Here is a 22,348-nt window from a genome sequence, read left to right on the forward strand (position 1 = left end):
ACAGGGAGAGGGGCACAGGCAGGGTCTCTCCACAGGGCCGCAGGGTGACCGTCCCGGAGCTCCAGGAGGAAGCCTCGACCTAGGAAAGACCTCCCTCCTCGTCTGCCCTGGAGGCCAGTCCCTAGGCCACCACGCTGGGGCTGTGCGCGCCCTTACGCCACTCACCCCTGCCCCGGGGAGACCGGCTGCCCCCCGCTGCCTCCCGCCGCACTCACACCTCTGGGAGCAGAAGCGCAGTTGCGGCTCAGCCGCCCTCAGCTCCTCACGAAGTGGGGACCCAAGCGCACAGCAGGGTGAGGTGTCAGTGACAGAGAGCCGGCAGGGAGTGGGGGGTGGCGCCCAGCGGAGGTGCTGGGACCTCCCGCCCTGCCCCCAGTTTGCCCCTGGCCCCTCAGAACACCTCCACATCACAGAGGGTGTGAGTCAAGGGTCCCAGAAGCCCCAGACCCTTTATTCCCTGGTGCGGCTGCTGCCCCCATCCACAGCCAGCAACGCGAGTGACACTGGGAACACCATGGTGGTGAACAAGTCACATGCACCACAGCCCCGCTGTGCACAGGCCCCGCCCACCCCCCATCCAATGGCCAGGAGGGTCCTCACCCAGGACCCACAAGCCTCAAGAACCAGGGAGCCAGAGGCCAGCCAAGATGGGAGCAGGAACCCTCACCGAGATGCTGCCCAAGCAGTCCCTGGGCCCCGGAAATGCATACCCCCGAAGGACACTGGTTGTCTCCCCACCCTCCACCTTGACCTACAAAGGTGGGGAGGCGTACAGGGAGGGAGGAAGCCCAAGCTCTGGGATCCTGGTCCCAAGGAGAATCCGGCCCTTCCCTTCAGCTTCCCAAATGTCACTGCCATTGACCAGACCTGGAGATCATGTGGGGGCGGTACAGTCCACAGTGGCAGCTGTGTCCACTGCTCCCCTAAGGTCAAACGGGACTGCTGACCCCTCCCCACGCCCCGGCCTTTCCCAGCAGCCTGGCCAGGAAGGCTTAGCCGGTCCTTTTGCGCAAGGGAGGAAGCCTGAGCCTCGAACAGTGCCTGGCCGGGACAGAGGCGAGAATGGCGCAGGCCTGGAGGTGGGGGTTTAGGTCTCAGGAGGGTGGCGAGGCCTGGGGGTGGGGCTGCAGGGGAGGTGCCTGGTGGGTCCCCTGCGCTCAGGAGCCCAGCGTGGGCTCGGCCTCTGCCCAGACCCCAGAGATGCAGCGCCTCTCACAATGCTGCCGCTGTGACCCATCCCTCCCAAACTTTCCTTTAATGCTATACTTTAACAGCAAAGTGCTCATCATTAAAACCTGTGTAAAACTACCCATTGGCCCATCTGCCCGTTCCCTGCCCCCTCCGAACACCCAGTCTCTGGAAAGTCGCCCTGGGTAGGAACGGGCCGCACAGAAGCCAGAGGCCCATGTGCATCTCAGGGCCTCCAGGGGACGCCGTTCTGTCCATCGTTATCAAAGCTCCGTTTGGACCCGCCCAAGGGAGGGGAAAGGCTAGGACAGGGAGGTCTGCCAGACGGTGCGGAGAAGACCTATGAGCCTGTGGGAAGGGCGCCCCCCCCACCCGATCTACAGAGGGCCTCTTGCTGCAGGGGTCAGGAGGGCACTGTAGCAGTGGGATGTCTAGGGAGAAACTATTCGTGCTGAAGAAAAGGTAGGAGCCCCTCAGCCCCCAAACTTGCAGCCTCTCGGGGGGACCCTCCACTATGGGCCAAGTCCCACCATGTGAGGAGCACAGAGCAGATGGGGGGGACTCACCAGCCCACCCCCACAGGCTGATCCCAGAGAAGTCACCCCAGCAGCCCCACCCACAGGGGTCAGAAACGCCTGTTACGAGGGATGCACCCTGGTCAGCAGGCAGGGGTTTATTATGGCCCTCCGTTGTGACCCCTGGAGACAGGATCAGGGCTGGTCACGTGCAGGGGATCTCACACTTGTCACATGCATAAATACATAAAGATACGTGTTGTAACAGCACAAATTCACAAATCTCTCAGTTTTGGCAAGAAAACACAGCAGCTCTTGCTGCCCTGGCAAAGCCTCCAACCGCAGGAAGCATAAGACAGCTGTCTCAGGAACAACCCCACAGGGCCAGGCTCCCCGAAGCAGGAGAAGCCAGCCCAAGTCAGCACCTCCTATTTGCTGCCAGTGACTTAGGTCGCCTGGCCGCGGCCTGAGCTTACAGGTGGAGGCACCACGATCTTCAGTGTTGCAGGTTCCCAGGCATCCATCTGCAAACTCAGCAGCCTGCGGGTTCCATCTGTGGCCAGGGCAGGTGCTTCCCTGGCGGCCACAGCAGGGACTCGCACCCGAAGTGTGTGCGGCCCAGTCCTCGCAGAAGGCCCTGCCAAACCTCACTCCGCACACCAGTGCCCACGTGAAACCATCTCCCGACTGGCACCATTTAAGACAAGTCCAGGCAGCAGGGAGGTCAGGCCTCCCGCAGACATCGAGAGGCTTGTGATGAAGCTGGGTGTCAGTCACTAGGGGTGCAGGGCAGAACCTGTCCTCACTGCCACCCTTCCAAAGCCACAGGGTCCAAACAGGGCACAGAGTCTTGCCGACTGCATAGCTTCTGGCCTCTGATTTCAAGGAAAGGAAAAGTGAGAGGGAGAGCCCGAGGGGGGCACGGGACCGCCAGACAGAGCACAGAGCCCCCCAGGACTGAACGGCCAAGACTAGGCACGTAGGGCCACTTGGAGAATGATGGAGTGGCCCTCAGTGGTCACACAGGCTCCATCCCGAGCCCCCCAGGTATGAACCACCTTCCCATACCTGGGCAGCCACGTTTGCGGCTGTTGGAAGAGGTTTGCTGAGAAGACTCTGAAGGGAAGCATGGGTGGGGGACGAGGATAGGGGGCAGCATGAGGCACAGGCAAAAGTCCCACTGCCCAGAGATGCCTGCTGGCACCCAGGCAGCACTAGGCTCTTCCAGCTGCTCAGAGCAGAGGCTTCGGGGCTCTGTGCCGACAGCACCCAGCACAGCGTATATGCTGCTGTTATACCTCCAGGCAAGTGCCCACCCAGAGCACGCAAGGTGCAGCAGGGAGAGGCCAGAAGTGTCCCATGAAGCTGGGGCATGTTGGTGGGCTCTGGCCGGGCATGCTCACTAGTGAGTCCTTGTGCCCCTCCCCATCCCGCATCAGGAAGACAGCTTTAATCTGACCGGCCCCATGGGAGCAGCCCTGACGCTCTGACCTGTCCCGTGATGTCACTGAGCCCTGTGGGGCCCCAGAGAAGGCAACGAGGCTGGTGACACTCAGGGCTCAGGTTGCATGTCAGCCTAAAGAGCAGTGACCTGGGTGAGCTCCGTGTTGGGTGTGGGGCTCTGCGGGCTGACGGGCACCATGGGCAGGTCTACGCCTAGTCATGCAGGCCGTGGCACTGTCTCAGAGGTCTTGCAGGCAAGAGCCACATCCTTGGCAATGCTGCGCACACGGCCAGACACCTGCATCTCCCGGCGCAGGGTGGGTGTGCAACAGAACTTCCGGAAGCAGGCCTTGAAGTTCTCATCCAGGAAGGCATAGAGGATGGGGTTGAGGCAGCTGTTTACATAACCAAGGGCTGTGCAGAAGCGCAGCATGGCCACAGCAGCCTCACTGCCCGGCTGGACGCCCAGCCCCTGAACCAGCACAAAGACCTGGACAGGTGCCCAGCAGCCCACAAACACGGCCACCACCACCAGCACTAGCCGTGTGATGCGCCGCAGGTTCCGGTCCTTCTCGCGGGAGCCGGAGAGCAGGCGAACGCCACGCAGCCGCCGGATCATGAGGCTATAGCAGACAGAGATGATCAGCACGGGGATGATGAAGGAGAAGAGGAAGATGCAGACAGCAAAAACAGGACCCCAGTAGTCTTGTGGGGTGGGGATCTCCACCAGACACTCAATCTCTGCAGGGAGAGAAGCGGGGTCAGTGCAGGTGGGAAGGGAGGGGCCTGCGGGGAGAATGGCGCTGCGGAGGAGGGCCACCCTACTGACCTTCATCCTCGATCTGTGCCGACCCCATGACGGCAACAGGAACGCCAACAAGGGAGGCCAGCGCCCAGATGGCCACGTTGACAGCCTGGGCCTTGCTGGATGTCCGGACGTCCAGGGCGCGGATGGGGTGGCAGATGGCCACATAGCGATCCACGCTCATGGCAGTCAGGGTGAAGGTGCTGGTGAACATGTTGTAATAGTCGATGGCGATGACCGCCTTGCACAGGGCGTTCCCGAATGGCCAGAAGCCCAGGAGGACATCTGTGCCCTGGAAGGGCAGGGTCAGCAGCACCAAAGTGTCTGCCAGGGCCAGGTTAAAGATGTAGATGTTGGTGGCTGTCTTCATCTTGGTGTGTCTGAGGAAAGAAGGAGGAAGGCTTCTTCTGGCCGCCCTGGCTAGACCTGGCAGCAAAGGGCAAGGGGACCTTCCTGTTGGCCACCATGAGGGGCACCCACTCTGAGACCCTTGTTCAAACCTAAAGACTGGTCTCTTTGGAAAAGTTGGTTGCTTGGGGAGGCTGACACACCTGGCCTTGAATGGAGGCAAAGAGATAAGAACCATAAGGGGAAGAACCCCCTCCTCCCTGTCAGGTCCTCGAAAGCCCGTCATGGACTAAAATCTGGCCCAGATGGCCACGTTGACAACCTGGGCCTTGCTGCCAGAGGTTTTCAAGGGCTCTGACTCCGCAGGAGCACTTAGAGGCCTTCCCAGTCCGCACTGCCATCTAGCGATCAAGATAGGAAATACTGACAGGAATGGGTGGTGTGCTAATGGGGTTTGATTATGTCCAAACACCTAGAACAGGGCTGGGGGACTGTAGGCACGTGATAAATATTTGCTGAATAATTAATAGTTGCTATAGTGGCGATGGCAGCGGTTATGACAACGGCCACTGTGGTGATGGTGATAGCCAATGATAATATTCTGTGTCAGTTAAGCTGCTATAAGGGAATCTGGGGTTTAGTCCTGCCTATTAGTGTAGGATTAAAAATAAGTATAAGAGGCCTTAGCAATGATGGCAGATATCTGTGCCAAGCTTTTTACATGAATTTTATCTCATTTAAGATTCCAAAAATGCTATTTTGATGCCTACTCTATGCAGGAGGACACCCAGGCTCAGAGGATCTAAGTGGCCTTTTCAAAGCCACAGAGCTGGTGAAAAGCAGAGCAGGTCAAAATGACCAGCCACAGAGAGGAGAAAAAACTTGCCAAACACATGTCTGACACAGGACTGCTTCCAGAATAACACTCAACAATAAGAAAGCAGACAACCCAGTTAAAAACCAGGCTGAACACCCTAACAGACGCCTCACCAGAGAAGACATAGAGGTGACAAACAAGCACATGAAAAAAAACATGCTCCACGTCCCATCATCAGGGAAATGCAAAGCAAACAACAGGGACACACTGCGCGCTATCAGCCTGGCCAAAATCCCAAATCCTGACAACACCACGTGCTGGCAAGGACGCGGGGTGGTAGGAGCTCTCACCCGGGCTGGGCCAGTGCAAGAGGCGCGGCCACGCTGGAAGGCAGGTCGGCAGTTTCTTACAAAAGTCAACAGCCTCTTACCATACAATCCAGCAATCACACCCCTTGGTTTTTACCCAAAGGAGCTGAAAACTTGTATCCACACAAAAACCTGCACACGGATGTTTATAGCAGCTTTACTCATAATTGCCAAAACATGGAAGAAACCAAGGTGTCCTTTAGCAGGTGAATAGGCAAATGGGTCAATAAACTGTGGCACATCCAGACAATGGATTATTCAGCACTGAAAAGAAATGAGCCATCAGGCCAGGAAGAGACGTGGAGGAAGCTTACATGCACAACACTAAGTGAAGGAAGCCCATCTGGGAAGCCACGCACTGTGCGATGCCAGCCCCACAACACCCTGGAACAGCCCAGACTGTGGAGACGACATAAAGATCCGTGGTTGCAGGGGAGACAAACAGGTGGGGCACAGAGAATTTAGGGCAGTGAACCCTCCCTGAGTGAGTCCACAGTGGATGCATGCCATTGCCCATTTGTCCAGGCCCATGGAATGTGCAACACCGAGAGTGAACCGTAAGGTAAACTATGGACTCTGGGTGATTTTAGTGTGCCAAAAATAGGTTCATCAGCTGTAAAAACTGTACCATTCTCATGTTGGTGATGGGGGACATTATTCATGTGTGGGGTGGGAGCTATATGATAAATCCCTGTACCTTCCTCTCAATTTTGCTATGAACCTAAAACTGCTCTAAAAAATAAAGTCTTTAAAAAAAAATAGGACTTTAAATAGGGTGTTTCTGACTCCTGAAGCAGCCCAACTTACTCTGCAGGCTCTGAAGACACTGTGCCACCTCCAGGCCAGTTCCTGCGTGTCACCCTCTCTGGGCACTGCTGTGGGTCAGGTACCCTTCCCTGTCTGCTCAAGCCCAGGACATGGCACTGAGAGTTTGGGTGCCCCAGAGCAAAGGAGACACAGAGGAGAAGCACTCAGAGGAAGGCTGGGCAAGAGCCACCCCAGGTTGGGCACTTCTCACCCACAGCACCCTCCAGCCACAAAGGGCATGTGAGTCCCAGACTCCTGGGTAAGACAGTTCTCCTCCCAGCCCCCGTCTAAGCATGCACACCACATACGCCAACATATGCACCGTGCAACACACATGGGCACATTCACACATACAGGCACATACATGTGTGCGCATACACATGAACACCCATGTGTTCATGTATACATGTGGTGAAAACACACACATACGTGTACACAATACAGTACGTTCAGCATGCATATGTGCACACCCTCACCTATTCATGTACATGCACATGTACATGAACACTGTCCCTGTGCTGCCCCTCTCTCCCCTACTCTGTCCCCCGTGCTGTCCCCATGCTGCCCTTCCCCTCCAGGCCACTCTACACCCCCTCTCGTCCTCCCCTCCTTCCAAGCCCTCCATACACTGTTCCCCTCTGCAACAGCATGGGGCTCACCAGTAGGGGAGGGGTCTCAGTGGGGCCCAGCCTACCTGAGGATGACATACATGACGAGGCAGTTCCCCAGCAGCCCCCCGACACACACGGCCAGGTAGAGCCCCACAATGGTGATCTTGAGCCCAAGCGGCAGGAAAGCGCTGCGGCTGGCGTTGAGCAGTAGGTGGGGGGGCAGCAGGCTGTGGTTGGGGCTCAGGAGGGACAGATTGCCCTGCAGGTGGCTGCCGTAGAGGACCTCCCAGAATGGAGCAGGAAAGAGAGACTCCATGCCACTGCCCTGTGTGCGAAGCCACTCAGTACCTGGAAGGGCACAGGGACACACGACCGCAGCACCTGACACCCACCTGGCTGGGGCCACAGAGCACAGAGAGGGTTCCACAGAGCACGTGGAACCCTCCACAAGCAACCACAGACACAGAGGCACATCTGTACACACACACAGGGACACAGGAGCACACACATGCACAAAGGGACACACAGTGACATGCAGACATGTACCACAGACAGACACACGCTCACACAGAGGCTCACATGCACACACTGAGATAGTCACATTTGGCTTGCAGACTCCCACATGGGACGTGTGGATGTGGTTATACCCCAGGATGCGTGTCCACCCACAGGGGCTTGTGGATACTCAGCCACCCTGTGTTCATAGGCAGGGGACACATGTGCACACACAAATACAGAGAAGCCCAAACCTGCCTTCATGCACACGCAGGCACAAAAGGGACCAGGACACGCTCAGGAGCATCTGGAACATGGGGCCCAGGGCAGCTGTGCATACAGCTTCCTCCTGCCCTGCCCCAGACCTGCTGAGTGCTGGGGGCTTCCGCAGGTGATCCCCACACCCAAGCCACAGGGGCTCAGCCTTACCTCGGCAGCCTCTGTGGGAGCTGGGACCCTGGAGACCCTGACCCTCCGTGGCTGACAGAGCCCAGCAGGCACCCGCTTCTGCCTGGCACCGCGTCTAGATGGGGCTGCGGCTCCTTCTCAGCAGACGCCAGACCAGACGCAGCAGCCTAGCGCAGATTCTGGGGCGGGGGAGGAGGCGGCTGCGCCAGAGGGGGAGGGGCCAAGCAGGCTGGAGGCGGGGGCCGCAGGGAAGGGGGTCACTGGCCCAACGCTGAAAGGGGACAGAGGCAAGGACCAGGGCACACACCTAGAGATGAATGACAGAGACAGGCTGTGACACAGGATGCAGGGACACAGGGACAGACTCACACACATGGACACACAGGGACTCAGGGACAGGCCCATAAGGACAGAGAGACACAAGGATGCACGGACACTCAGGGACAGACATACGGGACAGACACACATAAGGATACATGGAGACTCAGGGACGGGCACCTGAGACAGACACACACAGGACAAAAGAGACTCAAAGACATGGCACAGAGGCAGAGCAGACACCCGGGACACAGACTCAGGGACGTGGCAAGCAAGACACGCTGGGAAGCAGACACCGCCGTGGATGGATGTAGGCCAGCCCTGGTTGGCATTCTGTGCCCAGAACAGCACCCTCCAGCCAGCTCCCACGGGAGCTCAGCCAAGTGGGCAGATGGACACGGGACAGGGCCCTGCTGGCCAGCCCTGAGTTGATCAGAGGTTGGGGTAAACAAGCGGGATGCCTGGACACTACTGTGTGCCCCCTGTGCCCTCAGGAACATGAGCTCACCGAGCCCCACGGCACCCGGCCATTGCAATCAGCATCATTCTGGTGCAGACAAGAGCCCTAAGCCTTGAGGGGTGAAGCCATCTCTCCAACTGGCAGAGGCAGGGTTAAAACCCAGGTCTGTCTGTCACTTTGGTGTCTCTCCCAGAGCAACATCTGAGCCTGACAGCCTGAGCCCCAAACACCCATGCCACTGAGCAGCTGCCACGGAGTACCTCCTTCCAGCACGGGGACCACATGCTGTGTAGGTGACCCCTGAGCTGAGCCGCCAGCCCCACGCAGTCGTGGGGTCGTCCTTTCTACACAGGCTCTACCCACACAGCCCAGACCCTGCTCAGAACATCTGTCTCCAAGGACGGGGACCTGGTTGCTAGGCGACTGGCAGCAGTGTCGCTAGGATACCTGGCAAATCAGGAGAATATGGAGCTGCCCCGGGACACAGTGTCCCAACATATACCCCAGAGCTTATCTCTGCATCTTCACTGCAGCCACCTCAGGGACATGTGTGGGGACACGGAGCATGACCAGAATCCACTCAGGACACTCAGGGATTCACAGACTCAGATGTCTACAAACACACATGGATGCCCAAACAGGCACATGGGTGAACACACAGACACAGGTACGTGCTCAGAAATGCGTAGACACACAGGCACAAACACGTGGGCTGTACACATGCACACCCACACCAAGCTGCTCTCCAGGCACGTGGGCAAGCGGGAGACAACAGACCCAGATCAAGCCCTCAGACACCCAGGGGACACACATGTGAACCACACTCTCCAGAGGAAGCTCAAAGCACAAAGCACAATCCCACTGGCCTCAGGAGCCCAGCAGAGGCAGGCACTCAGGGAGACCAGGCCTCCTACAGCCTCCACCAGCTAGGCTCTCCAAGGTCTAAGCAGCAGAAACCCTGCTTGCCAGCCCCAAAGAGCTGCATTTCCCAATCACCTTCAGCTGTCTCCCAGCCCAGGCCCCAGACTGGGGAAAGAAGGGCCGCGAGGCTGCCGCAAGACTGGGCTGGACAGACATCCCACAAGAGTGCCTCGCAGAGCCGGCACGCAGGATGGCGGAGCTGGGCACACAGCCCCCCGCAGGTATGGTCTCAGCCAAAGGACAAGCTTGGTCACCTGGCTGGGATGTGACCACACTTAGCCCTGGACCCTAAGGCACTGTCTTTTTGACACATGAGCCAGTCAGATACAGAAGGTTTGTGTCACACATGGGACAGCAGGGGACGTATATTATATTACAGAGCATTTGTGTCAAAGCTGGACAGACTGAAACACATCTCATATGCAGGCAAAACAAAACATGCAGGGTCACCAGGACAGCCCAAGACACCCGGCTTATAGGAAATGCATCCATAGATTACACGGGTTGCATTCATAGGCCACAGGCATTTGGGACAGGACCTCTGTCCTAGAATGAGGCATACTCCCACAAACTGGGGCGAGCACATGGCTGGTGTACACAGCTACTGAGGCAGCAACGCCAGGTGACAGACTTGAGCACCAGCCCTCACCACCCTGGACTGGCACGCAGCTGCTCCCCCTCCCCCTCCACAGCTCCGCCACCCCTGGGCTGGCACAGGAGTCCGAGGATAGTCACTGGCAGCCTCACACAGAACAGCCATCCCCCGGAAATTCAGTCACCAGGCTACACTCGGCCATTTGTGCTGTTAAAAGTGAGAGCTTTTTACTAATTCTGTCTCATCATAATAAATTACTTTGTCCTTATAATTCTGACTTCATAATATTTATATACAGCAACAAGAGAATTGAGTTGTAGGTTTTTAATATAATGTTAATGTTTGTAGCCATTCAATAAGGCTTATCAATTTTATTTTGGAGCTTTATTTTCAGGCTTTGGCACCAGTCAATAAGCTTTTACAACTCAGCATTTCCATCGGCCCTTGAAAAACACAGGAATCCTGGACCCAGAAACATATGGAAGACATCTGCCCGGTGGTCCTTCATAGTTGCTGGGTCACAGATGCACAGGGTGCGCCCCACTCCCAGGGAACCACAGGTGTGGAGAAGCAGGAAGAAGCCAAGCTCAGGACTGTAGCTATGTGGGCACCAAGCCCTCCAGCAATTAAGGGGGAGGAAAGTTTTTCAATCCTACAAAAACAGAGGGAAAGTTACAAGTCCCATTCCACTACCAGGAACCAGCAAGCCACTCCCCTCCTGTGTGCCCCCCTGGCCTGTCCCTGAGAAGCTTAGAGGAGGGCCCAGAAACCTGTCTCAGAGAACTCACCCATGTGGGATCATGGCGTGGGCTGCCTGTATCCAGGCCTGCCTGGAGGAGGTGGCCTACTAGGTCAGCCTTCCTGACCCCTCACTGCTTTTTCTGGAGCCCAGAGACCTCCATCTTCAGTGAGCCCCCAGGTTGGTGCTGAATCCCAAAGCCAAGGCCACAGCCCCAAGGCACGTTCAGGGCAGGAAGGGGAAGCACCAGGGAACAGCCGGGGCAAAGGCTTAAGAGCTGGAAGGGTGGACAGGCGTCCTGTGGAGCTGCGGGTGGTGCAGGCTTGGGGACACAGGAGCACAGTCTCACCAGAAGGCTGGAGCAAAGTCCCAGAAACAGTGGGAATTCTCAAGAGCTTTTTGGAGGAAACCCATAGCTCAGCTGAGACCCACCTCAGGGGCTTAGGCCCTGAATGCCCGTAAGGCCCCAGGCAGGGCCCAGGGCACACACTGGCACAACATGAATGAAGGGTGTGGAAGCCACCGATAACAACAGCAAATGACGGGTTTAATGCACTAAGTGGTGCCTAATGTAACCTAGAATGAGTACATGAATAAATTATAGAATTAGTAAATTGAGAACTGAATTAGTTATCAAATACTACTAATTTACAAAAAATTACAGAAATCTACGACGCAGAGACTTAGGGTTCAGGAAAACTCTGGGTGTGGTCTTGCGGGACGCTTGGGTCGCCAAACTTGCTCTGGAAGAGGTGAAGGGTACTGCGCTGTGACCATTTCCCCTTCCTGTGAACACCAGCGGCTGTGGGAAACCTCGGGACACGCAGAGGGGAAGGGCCTCAACAGCGAGGGTGCCCTCATAGCTGCGCCCTCTGCCTGCAAAACAGCCCCCAAAGACCCCTCCAGCCAGGAAGCTGGGCCGCAGCCCCCGCAGTGTGCCTGGGGCTCCCCCGAAAGCAAAGTGAAGCGGGGCTGGAAAATCTGGCAGTCGCCTCCTGCACGTCCTCCGCAGTCCAGAAAAGCGGGGTGGGAGAGCGTCTGCGGCGTCTGGCCCCCGACATGGGGGCACTCTCCACTCACTGGGACCCCCAGCTCTGCCCAAGCCCTTCGTGAGGGGCCGCCCGGCCTCATCAGGTTGGGGGAGGGGCAGGACTCCGGTTGCCGGGCAACCGTGTCAACAAGCCCGAGAGAGTCGGGGCTGAGTTGGAGGCTCAGACCCAAGAAGGCAGAAAGTATGGGATGCTGCGACCGGGGCCTTGACTGCTGTAGCTAGGGATGGGGGGCGGGGTGGTTGCCAGCACACGCCCAGAACGCAGCGGCTTTGCCCCCGGCCCACAGTGGGCCAGGATCTGGGGTCTGGGGAAGAAAGGCGCACGGCAGGGCTGAGCCGGCACTCCCAGGGCATCTCCCTTCCTCCCCGCCCCTTGTGGACCCTCGTACTCCATCCCCTTCTCTCTGGGCTCCGCTGCCCCTTCCGCCATCTAGACCCAGCAGGGAACAGGCGAGGGGGATGGGGTCCTCTCCCCATCACATGTGTGAGACCTCCCAGACACACAGACTGATCCACACAAGAACATCCGGACACACACACACCCACAGACATACACAAAACCACACACATCTCCCAGAAGGGCACAAGTCCTCTGCCCAAAATATGAAGGGCACCGTTCCACCTCCAGGCCTTCACACACGGACAAGGGGCCTGAGTCCAGTGCGGGGCGGACTCGAGCAGCCCAGCCAGCCCCTGGGGCTCCACTAGGGTGAGTGAGTGCTGACGGTAGTCGTGGGGTTCTGGAGCCCAGCAAAGGTCCCACCCAGCACTGCGGGAAAGGGGCCGCGAAGCCTCACCCACAGCCCCTCCCGGGCCTCCACCCCTGGGTCCAGCCTGAAGTCAACTCAGAGTCGCAGCATTTTCTCAGTGATTGGAGAACCAGGCAGGAAAGGGATTTCCTGAAACTCCTTGTGGATCATAAAGTTCTAGATGGTTGCACAACTGGGGGGGGGGGGGCCGCTAAGCTGCTAGGGATGCGTGCTGGGCTTGGGCAAAGGGGCAGAAGCCCGAGGAGCAGGAGCTGGGAAGGCACAGTGCGGCGCTCGAGCACCAACCGGACGCCCTCCTCCCTCGGCAGGGCTGACGATGCAGCCGCCGGCGGCGAGGCAGGGACGCAGGGGCCCGCGGGCGCCCGCGGGAAAGGGCGCACCGGGTGCGGGGGAGCGCGCCAGGAGGGCGCCCGCGGGGCAGCCCCCGAAGCCGGGCTGGGCCCTCACAACGGAGAGGCTGGCAGCCATGAGCCCCGCGCAACGCCCCCGCCGCCTGCTCTTTGGCGACCTGCTTGAGGACGCGGGCGCAGCCGCCCCCATCTTCCCACGCGAGTCAGTGGAGCTGGAGTTTCGCGTGCCCGACCCGCGCGTGTGGACGCAGTCACCGGAGCTGCCCGCGGAGCGCCGGGACGGACTTCTTGGTGTCCTCAAGGCCGCCGAGGCGCGCGGGCGAGTCCGCGCCTTGCGGCTGCGCTACGGCCGCCTGCGGGTGAAGCCAGAGCGCGGAGGGAAGGGGCGGGCGGGTCAGAGGCCGGGGAGGGGAGACGGGTCCTGGTATCCTAGGGAAAGGGGCGGGGGACCCGCTGGAGGCCGACGGTGGGTTGGGGGGTTGGCGGGCCTGCCTGACCTGCCTGCGTGCGACGGGTAAAGGCAACCAGCCCCGTGAGCTCAAAAACACCGGCCACCGTCCACGCGGGGCCCGCAGGCGGAGGAAATCTCGCTCCTCATCCAGCGGCAGAAGTCCGCGCGCGCTGCCATCCGCCTGGAGCTGTTCTTGCCGCCGCAGCTGAAACCCACGCGGATCCCGGACCCCCTGGACCGCCAAGAGGTGACTACAAGCCCAGGAAGGGGCGGAGAGGGGGCCCCGCCTGCCTCCCGCACACCTGGCTCCAGCCCTTCTCCCCGGCAGCGGAGGCGCGTGGAGACCATCCTGGAGGAGAAAGTCGACGGCGGCATTTTCCCACGTTGATGGAGATCCCATAGTGCGTCCCCCCTGAGCCCCACCGGCCCACATAAAGTTCTCATTCTCCAAGCTCCCCTGGTCTTTGTGCTCCCGCTCCAGGTCTCTGGGGAGGGAAGGGGGAGTACGGCTGCCCCTCTCCTATGCAGGATGCCACAGACACGGCCTGCACAGCGGGGCTCCTCCAGGGCAGGAAGGTGCAAGTGAGCGGGTGTCGGATGAACGGGGGACAATCCCCGACCCCGTGGGGGGAGGGGCCCAGGCTGGGCAACAGTCACATCCCCAGAAGCTTCAGGAAGAAAGTGGGGCCCAAGTGGGACCCCAGATTTCAGGTCATTCCAGCAGGGGCTCATGGAGGAGGGTGACACTCTGGGCAGGGATAGTGACTGCACAAGCCAAAGCTGGCCTCTGGAGAGCCAGCCGCTCCGGGGAGGTCCTCCAGAGGACAGACACTGGGGAAGGGGGGACCCCTGCTGTCCCCTCCACACACACACACACACACACACACGGAGGGCAGGAAGGGCACCACCCCCATCCCATTCTAACAGACCCAGGACTGGCAAGCCCTCTGGACTCAGAAGCACCTCCCAAGTTTCTGGAGAGACCCCCTTTCTGAGAACTTTCTCTTCTCCCCACACAGGTTCTTTGCAGAGCCTGGGGCTTCTCTCAGCCACCTCTTCCTTTCCCTCCCTCCCAGCCTCGACCAGACTAGCAGGTCGCAGAGGTGGGGGCTGCAGGGATTCAGACAAGCCGCTCCCCCTACTAGGGAGTTCCTGCTGAGTCAGCCTGCTGTGGAGAAATGATCCTGGAGGGGTGCATCCTTCCTGGCAGAGGTCAGAGCTGGGGGCCCGCTGCAAGGAGTCCTGCTCAGTGGCAGCCAGTGCCCCTCCCTGACCTAACTCAGGATGGGAACTGAGCCACATGGGGACCTGGGCCCTTGGTGCCCTCAGCAGCCCTTCTTCCTCTGTATTTTGCCCTTTCTGGGTATTGCTGCCCTTGGCCTTGAACCAAGCCCAGGACATTGTTTGGAGCTGGTGTCTGGCAGCTCCAGGAGAGAGGAGAGAGCTATGTATGGCTGGAGAGCAGGGCCTCTGGGAAGGCAGGGGGAAGGAGGAACGGGAGAGTAGGTGGCTCGGGCCAGGGACAGACAGACAGAGAGGAGAAGGCAGCCTCTGTGTTCAGGAGTGCTGGTCACTCACACCTTGACATGCATGAGATGAGGCAAGGGGAATGGAGAGCAGGCCGAGTGCCCAGAGGACACAGGGGAGTGACCAGAGGTGGACCGTGTAGGGAGGGCTGGGAGGGAGAGGAGGGTGAGCAAGGGTGTAGAGTGGCCAAAGGGAAAAAAGAAGTGTGCGGACTACACGGCCAGCTACACCACACGTTTCTCAGAAGGTGGGTAAAGACACCACACCAAACACCGTGGAATCAGTCTGGCTAGGTGGCCTTGACGAGGTGCCCGCCGTCTTTGTAGGATCCACCTCTCAGGACTGTTATCCAGGCTAAATAATAAGCAGCTGCCTCCAGTCTGAACAGGCTTCCGGCTCTGCCCTGGCCTGCCCAGCCTGTCAGCATGGCAGCCAGACAGTTCTGTGGTCATGTCGGCAGAGCCCCTGGGCACACGGCATCGAGAGGCACCCCAGCCTCCAGGGTCCCCCTCACGTCTCTGATCTTGTGCGCACTCCTCCAGCTGGGCCCCTGCCTGCTGCTCTGCCACGTCCTCCCTCCTCAGCCACGCTCTCCTTAGCCCTCCTCACCTCTCACCCAGTCGGACAGTCCATTTCTTGTCTGCTCCAGGGCTGGTCTGTCTTGCTCACTGCTAGGTCCTGCTGCTTGGCACACAGGGGACACCCAGACACTTGCTGAGTGAATGAAGAATGAGTAAATGTAAAATCTCCACTTCCTTTTACATCTTGAAAATTTCTGAATAAACGTGCAAAAACAACGTGCAATTGGAAGGCACTTTGAGAACAGGACCAAGAACTGACCAGGCGGAGTGTCTGCGCTGCAGACAGTCGTTGCCCGTGACCGTGGCCAGAGGTCTGCAGACACTCTGCGACCATTTCCAGAGCTGAGCTGAGACCACGCTGACACTGGCTCGACGCACCCTGGGACAAGGCATTTAACTTACAGCTGTGCCTGACGATAAAATATCGGGAGAGTTAGCCAAAGAGAAGGGGCATGGCAAAGAGGAGGGTGTGGCTTTAGGACATCTTGGGCAACCGGAGGGGTCAGAGGGATTGATTCAGCCAGGCCCCAAGACCAGGGACACTTAGTGACTTCAGATATAAGAACCCATTCCCCCAGCATCGGCACCTGAACCCCGCCACAGCACGGACAGCGGCGCACAGGACGCCCCCTGCCTTGGGAAACTCCCTACAGCACAGTGAGAGCATTTTACAGGAAAGGGCACCCAGTCTCAGAGAGGCTAGTGCCAGGCCAGCAGTGACTGGTGGACAGTCCTTTCTGGCGGCCTCTTCTTATTCAAGAGGGGAAAGCAGCATACGGGGACGCCAGAGTCTCGAGGGATCTGGGGCCTCACACTGGGCCGTAGTCTCCTGGAAGTCCCACTTGAAGGGCAAAGCTGGCATGGCCCCGCTGAGCAGAGTGGGGGGCACGCCACACCCCCATCCACGGCACTGCCAGGTCAGCCGCCCCAGGGCCAGAGGCCCCATTATTAGTACCTCATTGCCAAGAGACACGCCAAGCGCCAGCGAGGACCACGGCGCCGCGCAGGATCAGGCCGGTCGGTGGGGAAGGGGCGCGTGGGGCGCGGAGGCTGCCGAGCGCGGGGCGGGGCACGCCGGGCAGGGCGGGCCGGGCGCCTCCCTGCGCGAGGAAGTCCCGGCCCCGCGCTTTGGGGAAGTGCAGCCCGGGCGCCTGCGCAATGCGCCCTGTGCCCCCCTCCCCGCGATCCGGCCGGACCTCGGAGCGCGCGGGCCGGCGGCGGCGCGAGCGGCTCGAGAGCGCAGCCGGTGAGTGCGCGCGCGCGCGCGGCGCCGAGGCCGGCGGCCCTGCCCCTCCCAGCCCGGGTCCCGGGGCCGTACGCGCGGGAGCCTCGGGAGCCGGCGTCCGGATCCGCACCCCAAGGACTCCCGCCGCGGGGTCCACGTGGACTCTGCGCCACGGCGGGACTGGAGCCCGACCCCCCGCGCGTGGGGGAGGGGGCGCTGCAACCGGGTTCCCCTTTTTCTGCAGCTCAAAGCCTGGGGAAGTGATTGCTCAAAGGGGGGGCCGGAAGAACCCAGGTTTCCGCGTCTCCCGCCCCACTTCGGCTTAGTGGGGAGGGGCCGAGGCGGGACGCGCTGTCCGCCCCCGCCCCCAGCCCGTTGCATCTGGCAGCTGCTCAGCACTGACGGTCGCAGGGGAGTAGCTACGACCCGCGCCCCAGCAGATCGGGGACTCCAGGCGCCGGCCTCCCTCCAGAAAGCTGCAGGAGTACCTCCTGCTGTCTGACTTGAGTCCCTGCTGCTGCAGTGCACGCCCCTTCGGCAGCCAGGGCGGGGCCCGGGGCGAATCTGGCCCCTCCCGCCCCCACCTCGCCTTTGGGTCACTGGTGAGTGGGGCGCCATGTCGAGTTCCTTGAGGTAGGGGTGGGAGACTTAGAGGCTGGAAGAGGGGGCCCCTGAAGAAAAACAGACCCCTCAAACCCAGACGCTACCAGCGGAGAGAAGAGGGAGAGAAGTGCGTTGCCCCCACCGTTGCAGAGTTGGGCTGGAGCCCCGAGGGCCACCAGGGCCAGTCAAGGGGGAGCAGCAGAGGAGAGGTACCGAGTGGGATTGGAAGGAGGGAACGGAGCCCCTCTGTCAACTCCCCTCCAAAGGTTGTGACATTTTTTTCTGGGATTGTCACATTTTCTTACTCTTTTTTTGGACTGGGCTGGCTTAGGGACGTTCTTTTTCCTTCTGTGGAGCAGAGCAGCAGCCACTCCCAAGGGAGCCTCTGTCCCCAGAGGCCAGACTCGCTGCCTGTGCAGACTCTCCCATGCCAGACTTGGGGGCCAAAGCCTGGAGGGGCTGGGGAATGGGAAGGGACCCCTCCTGAGAGGCAGGAGCCCTAGTTCAGACCCTCCATCTCCCCAGGAGAGAGAGCGGGTGCGCTGGTGACAAGGGCGACCCCAGCCAGCCTGAGGAGGGTGGGAGCCTGGTACAGGAATGGCCCACCAGGTCCAGGGACTGCCCCACCCCCACCCCAAACTTGGCCCCCAGCACCTGGGCCCTGCGCCCTCTGATAGGCCCCCTCCTCCAATTTAGAGCTGAGGTGGGGGTGGGCAGCCTTGGTGGGGGTGGGGGGAGGCAGAGGGGCCCTGCCTGTGGAGGGCGCAGCGCATCTGGGGTAGGGCCTCGGACTTCAGAGGTCGCCACACCCCTTCCTTTCCCTGGACGCTTGTCCCCGAGGGAAAGGCGCGCTGTGGGGCTGCTTCCTTGTCTGCTTGGTGGGAGCCTGTGGGACCCAATCTGAGGATCCCCTCCATGATCCCAAGGGAAGCCAGACTGGTGATGAGGGGCTGAGGCTCCAGGTCCCTGCACTTGGTCCCCAGCTTTGGGTCAGGGCAGAGGTCTGTGTTGCCCAGTCCTGGCGGCAGGGGGCCCTAAGTGTGCCCAGCTCCACGGCTGGCACAGTCCTGGCCCAGCACCCCAGCTCCAGAAGCTGCCTAGCCCAGTGACTACTACAGGGCCTTCCCATCCCACCTCCTGCCCTCTGAGACCCCAAGAGGCCAATGTGGACCAAACAGGAATTAAAAGACCCTGAGTGGAAGGATGGGGGCATCAGACAGGATGAGATAAAGGGGAAAATAAAGTGAAACCATGTCTGAGCCTCCTGGCCCCAGTGGCAGGGGCTCAGGCAGGTCCCAGGGGGGCCTCGCAGGGGGCGCTCAAAACTGCCTCCTGGGCACTGATAGGACACCCTGCACCATCGCCGCCCTGGGGTCCTCCTGAGGTGGGGGTGGGGGCACACGCCTGGCTGGGGGCCTCAGTGGGCCACCCCCGCACACCTCCAGACACAGGACTCCCTGCTGCTGCTCCAGCCTGGGGGCAGGACACCCCAACCCTCCACCGGCCGCAGTGGTTTCCGCAGCCTGCTGGGGGGAGGGGAAGGGAGTCTGGGAGCCCCTGGGTGTGGTGAGGTGCAGCTGTGGGTAAGGTGCCAGGGCAGCGGCTGGGACTGAGGAGCTGGAAGTTAATGACCCTCCTCACCCCTGCCCTGCCCCATGTCCCACACCCTCAGGAAGTCCCGTCCAGGGCCCACTCAAATCCTCCATGCTGCAGGCCTAGGCTGCTGCCCCTGGCCAAGTCTCAGTGACAGGTCAGAATCCTCTGGGGCCCACACACTAATCTGGACTCCTGGTGGGGGACAACCCTACCCACCTCCCACCTCCCCCCACTGCAGAAAACTGGGGCTGGAGGGAGCTTATGGGGAGTCCTGAAAGTCTGACCAGCATTCCTATGCACCAACACCATAGTCCCAGACTTGGGGCCTCTGGCCCCCTTGGGAGGGGCCAGGAGCGGAAACCGAAAAAGAGGAACCCAGGCTTCCGGCTTCCCAGGGACTAAACCGATGGGGGTGTCCCAGCACCTTCTGTGGTGGTCTCGTCTGGGCCCCAGGCTCACTGACCCTGCACCCCTCCCACCCTAGTGTAGCTCTCTGGGGGGAAGGAGCCTGGACAGAGTGGTCCGGAGGTGGGAGGCGGGGGAGCAGGCCCAGCAGGTCCACAGAGCAGACACAGACTTTTTCGGGACCCCTCCCAGGGGCCAGGCAAGGGCTGGAGTCTCAGGTTCTCAGTGAGAACTTCTGCCTCTCTTCCCAGACCCCCAGGCTGTGGTGAGGGTCCCGGAGCTGGCACCACGGAGCCCAGGCGACCTCCTCCACCCACCCATGCCCACCCCACATGAGGCTGAGAAACAGGTGTGCCCCCACCCCCACCCGCCTCTGCCCCTTGGGGGAGGGGGCATGGCAAGGAATGGGGGCACCTCGAATACCTGGGAGTTCTGGAGGGTTGCGGCTGGCTTGCCCTGGGGAGGTGCGAGGGCCTGCTGCCTGGCTGGGAGACGAGGCAGCCCCTGTCCCCAGCACGGCGGGCCGGAGGCGGCGGGCCGGCCGCCCTCGATGTCGGGCCCTGATGCTGCCACCCGGGCCACCCCCGGCCGCCCCCCCTGCTGCCTGTGTTGGTGCTGGTGCTGTGGCTGTTCGCGGTATGTGGGCCGGGGGTGCGGGGGTGCCCAGGGGGAGGCGGGGAGTCCGGGGGGGTGGGCGGGCTCGGGTCCAGGGCCCCGCTGCACGGGCGCTTGCCCGGGTGCACAGCCCCTTGCACCGGTGCCTGTGCGTGGTGCACGTGCAGGTGGGCCGGCTCTGGGGACCTGCAGCGGATCGTGTGGCACAGCCCCAACAGACTGTCAGGTCGAGCGGTGAGCAGAGGCCTGCTTTCCAAGGCAGCATGCCGGAGGGCAAGTGTGGGGCCTCAGGGTGGTGACAGTTCTCTGGGCTTGTAGGGAAGCGGTTGGAGTTTTTGCACCGTGCAGGGCCCTGGCCTCATTCAGGCTTCTGACCCTTGGCCACTGAGTGGACGGCACTGTGGAGACTGACAGGGGGATTTGCTGACCAGTGAGCAACAGAGGCCTAAGCCCAGGCTCCACACAGAAAGAGGCAGCCTGAAAATAGAGGTGGGAGGCCATGAATAGTTAGGACCCACTGTGAGGGCTGAGAGGGGGATTTGGGGTCTAGCTGATAGGGTAGGGCCCGAGCCAAATTCTGCCTGGACGTTTGGGTTGGTATGTCTGTTAGCTGTCTTCGTGGCCCTGAAGAGGGGTCTAGCTCGGGGTATGGATTTAGTAGCCAGCATTGACACGGTGCTAGGAGCCAAGGGAGGAAAGGTCCCCTAGGGATAGTCAGGGGTCAGGCACTTGGGTGGGGGCCAAGGTAAGGCCAGAGAGGGAGGGGTGCAGCAGGAACCCAAGAAGTCCCAAAGGCAAAAAGACAGTAGACGTCCCCCACGCGCTGCTGAAATGGCCTTGGCCCCCTGGGCAGGAGGAGGGGGCCTTGGACAGTGGGTACAGACCCTCTTTCCCAGGAGGATGTAAAAGGAGTGGACTCCAGGCCTTCCCACCTGCAGTGGGTTCACACATATGCTGAGCATCCCATGTTCAGATATGTGCCTGTGCATGTGCCGAGGCGGGCAGTGCCACCTTCTCCCTGCCATCAGGAATGAAGAGCGGCGGAGAGCATGGCGGGCCTCGCAGGATAACAAGCTGCAGCCCCTCCCCAGCTGTGAAGTGTGGTGAGTGGCCAGCTGTGTGTGCATGCATCGGTGTGGGGCACCTGGGTGGAGGGGACCCGGGCCTGACTTGGCCAGGTGGTGAATGCTCACAGTGCCACACCAAGCCCCGAGGAGGTGCAGAGCTGGGCACAGTCCTTCGACAAGCTGATGCACAGCCCGGCGGGCCGCGGTGTGTTCCGGGAGTTTCTGCGCACAGAATATAGCGAGGAGAACATGCTCTTCTGGCTGGCCTGCGAGGAGCTCAAATCCGAAGCCAACCAGCACGTGGTGGACGAGAAGGCGCGGCTTATCTACGAGGACTACGTGTCCATCCTGTCCCCCAAGGAGGTGCGCCACTGCATGCATGGACTTGGGGGTTGAAGGGCGGTGCCTCCCAGGCCCCTGACGTGGTGCCCTGTCCCACAGGTGAGCCTGGACTCCCGAGTGCGGGAGGGCATCAACAAGAAGATGCAGGAGCCGTCTGCACACACATTTGACGACGCGCAGCTGCAGATTTACACACTCATGCACCGGGACTCGTACCCCCGCTTCCTCAGCTCCCCCACTTATCGTGCCCTGCTGCTCCGGGGGGGTTCCCAGTCCTCCAGCGAGGCCTAGGCTGCCCACTGCAGCAGCACAGATGGGACCCGCCCATGGGCAGACTCAGGTTACCTTCACAAACTTGTGTCAGCAGGTGTCGGGCACACCTGCAGGGTCCAGCACCCCTGGGGGCAAGCCCAGCAAGAGCTCCAGGTGCAGGGCAGACCAGAAGCCTCCGCCCCACCCTGGGGACATAGGACCTCAGGGCCCTGCTAAGAGGCAGGCATGAGGGCCTCTGGGCCCAGGCAGCCCCCCACACATCAGCTCCGACCGGCCTGCCAGAGCTTCAGCATGGTGAGAGGAGGGACCCTCCCAAGAGGCACCTCGGACCCGCCAGCCTCCCGGGCCTTCTCCCCACGCATCCAGGAGCCTCAAGAAATGCCTTTTCTGGAGAACAGGGCCTCTGTACTGAATCGTTTTGAGACACGAGGAGACCCTCCAACTCAGGCTGTGTGCACCCCAGAATCAGACCCGAACCTCAGAACAGGCTGAACACAAAAGGAGTCAGCTGCTTTTATATGTTCCTTGACTTTAAACCTGGAAATATGTCCTCACAGTTTTATCAAAAACAGAAAAAAAGTTTTCATATTTATCTCCATCTCTCTTCCCCCCAAAATAAGAGTGTCTTATTTGAAGTTATTTTTTAAGCAGAAG

At 60.4% G+C, this 22,348-nt stretch overlaps 4 protein-coding genes across 22 annotated transcripts in view; 2 read left to right on the forward strand and 2 right to left on the reverse strand.

Moving 5' to 3' along the window:
• The window catches only part of MYT1 (myelin transcription factor 1), a 118,678-nt gene extending 102,993 nt beyond the window's left edge, over positions 1-15,685 (reverse strand). Inside the window, exon 1 of the mRNA XM_037006617.2 lies at positions 15,597-15,685. The gene's annotated coding sequence lies outside the window, so the exon portion shown is untranslated. The remainder of the gene's footprint in view (positions 1-15,596) is intronic.
• On the reverse strand, positions 1,825-16,650 carry OPRL1 (opioid related nociceptin receptor 1). Of its 12 annotated transcripts, none has more exons than XM_073236310.1 (5): positions 15,828-15,854; positions 15,597-15,701; positions 6,986-7,250; positions 3,976-4,331; positions 1,825-3,887 (listed from the first exon to the last, which is right to left on the reverse strand). In XM_073236310.1, exons 3-5 carry the CDS (start codon positions 7,216-7,218, stop codon positions 3,364-3,366), a joined length of 1,113 nt encoding a protein of 370 aa, XP_073092411.1. In that variant the 5' UTR covers positions 7,219-7,250; positions 15,597-15,701; positions 15,828-15,854; the 3' UTR covers positions 1,825-3,363. The 12 variants fall into 12 exon arrangements, with proteins under 12 accessions (XP_073092411.1, XP_073092414.1, XP_036862496.1 ...); XM_073236313.1 differs by lacking the exon at positions 15,828-15,854 and adding an exon at positions 6,292-6,407 and having other exon boundaries at positions 6,986-7,227; positions 15,597-15,696; XM_037006601.2 differs by lacking the exon at positions 15,828-15,854 and adding an exon at positions 7,827-8,112 and having other exon boundaries at positions 6,986-7,227; positions 15,597-15,692.
• LKAAEAR1 (LKAAEAR motif containing 1) lies at positions 12,840-13,911 on the forward strand. Of its 2 annotated transcripts, XM_037006610.2 has the most exons (3): positions 12,840-13,368; positions 13,585-13,707; positions 13,789-13,911. In XM_037006610.2, exons 1-3 carry the CDS (start codon positions 12,976-12,978, stop codon positions 13,846-13,848), a joined length of 576 nt encoding a protein of 191 aa, XP_036862505.2. In that variant the 5' UTR covers positions 12,840-12,975; the 3' UTR covers positions 13,849-13,911. The 2 variants fall into 2 exon arrangements, with proteins under 2 accessions (XP_036862505.2, XP_036862503.2); XM_037006608.2 differs by having other exon boundaries at positions 13,585-13,911.
• Positions 16,651-16,684: 34 nt separating the features above from the next.
• Positions 16,685-22,333, forward strand: RGS19 (regulator of G protein signaling 19). Of its 7 annotated transcripts, XM_037006612.2 has the most exons (8): positions 16,685-16,814; positions 17,038-17,395; positions 19,069-19,146; positions 19,649-19,746; positions 19,912-20,033; positions 21,041-21,115; positions 21,208-21,442; positions 21,521-22,333. In XM_037006612.2, exons 4-8 carry the CDS (start codon positions 19,717-19,719, stop codon positions 21,710-21,712), a joined length of 654 nt encoding a protein of 217 aa, XP_036862507.2. In that variant the 5' UTR covers positions 16,685-16,814; positions 17,038-17,395; positions 19,069-19,146; positions 19,649-19,716; the 3' UTR covers positions 21,713-22,333. The 7 variants fall into 7 exon arrangements, with proteins under 7 accessions (XP_036862507.2, XP_036862510.1, XP_036862506.2 ...); XM_037006615.2 differs by lacking the exon at positions 19,912-20,033; XM_037006611.2 differs by lacking the exon at positions 19,069-19,146.
• Positions 22,334-22,348: the final 15 nt, after the last annotated feature.

This window comes from Manis javanica, chromosome 5, assembly GCF_040802235.1.
Source record: "Manis javanica isolate MJ-LG chromosome 5, MJ_LKY, whole genome shotgun sequence".
In the NCBI taxonomy this organism is placed as follows: Eukaryota; Metazoa; Chordata; class Mammalia; order Pholidota; family Manidae; genus Manis; species Manis javanica.

Bases quoted from the DNA above. Each gene is read 5' to 3' on its own strand.
- OPRL1 (XM_073236312.1), bottom strand. From the start codon at position 7,218: ATGGAGTCTCTCTTTCCTGCTCCATTCTGGGAGGTCCTCTACGGCAGC. The intron at 4,332-6,985 runs GTAGGCTGGGCC...TTCTTTCCTCAG, and splicing joins GTCATGTATGTCATCCTCAG to ACACACCAAGATGAAGACAG. The intron at 3,888-3,975 runs GTCAGTAGGGTG...CTCTCCCTGCAG, and splicing joins GGCACAGATCGAGGATGAAG to AGATTGAGTGTCTGGTGGAG.
- LKAAEAR1 (XM_037006608.2), top strand. From the start codon at position 12,976: ATGCAGCCGCCGGCGGCGAGGCAGGGACGCAGGGGCCCGCGGGCGCCC. The intron at 13,369-13,584 runs GTGAAGCCAGAG...CGGGGCCCGCAG, and splicing joins TGCGCTACGGCCGCCTGCGG to GCGGAGGAAATCTCGCTCCT.
- RGS19 (XM_037006612.2), top strand. From the start codon at position 19,717: ATGCCCACCCCACATGAGGCTGAGAAACAG. The intron at 19,747-19,911 runs GTGTGCCCCCAC...CCCTGTCCCCAG, and splicing joins CACATGAGGCTGAGAAACAG to CACGGCGGGCCGGAGGCGGC. The intron at 21,443-21,520 runs GTGCGCCACTGC...CCTGTCCCACAG, and splicing joins CCATCCTGTCCCCCAAGGAG to GTGAGCCTGGACTCCCGAGT.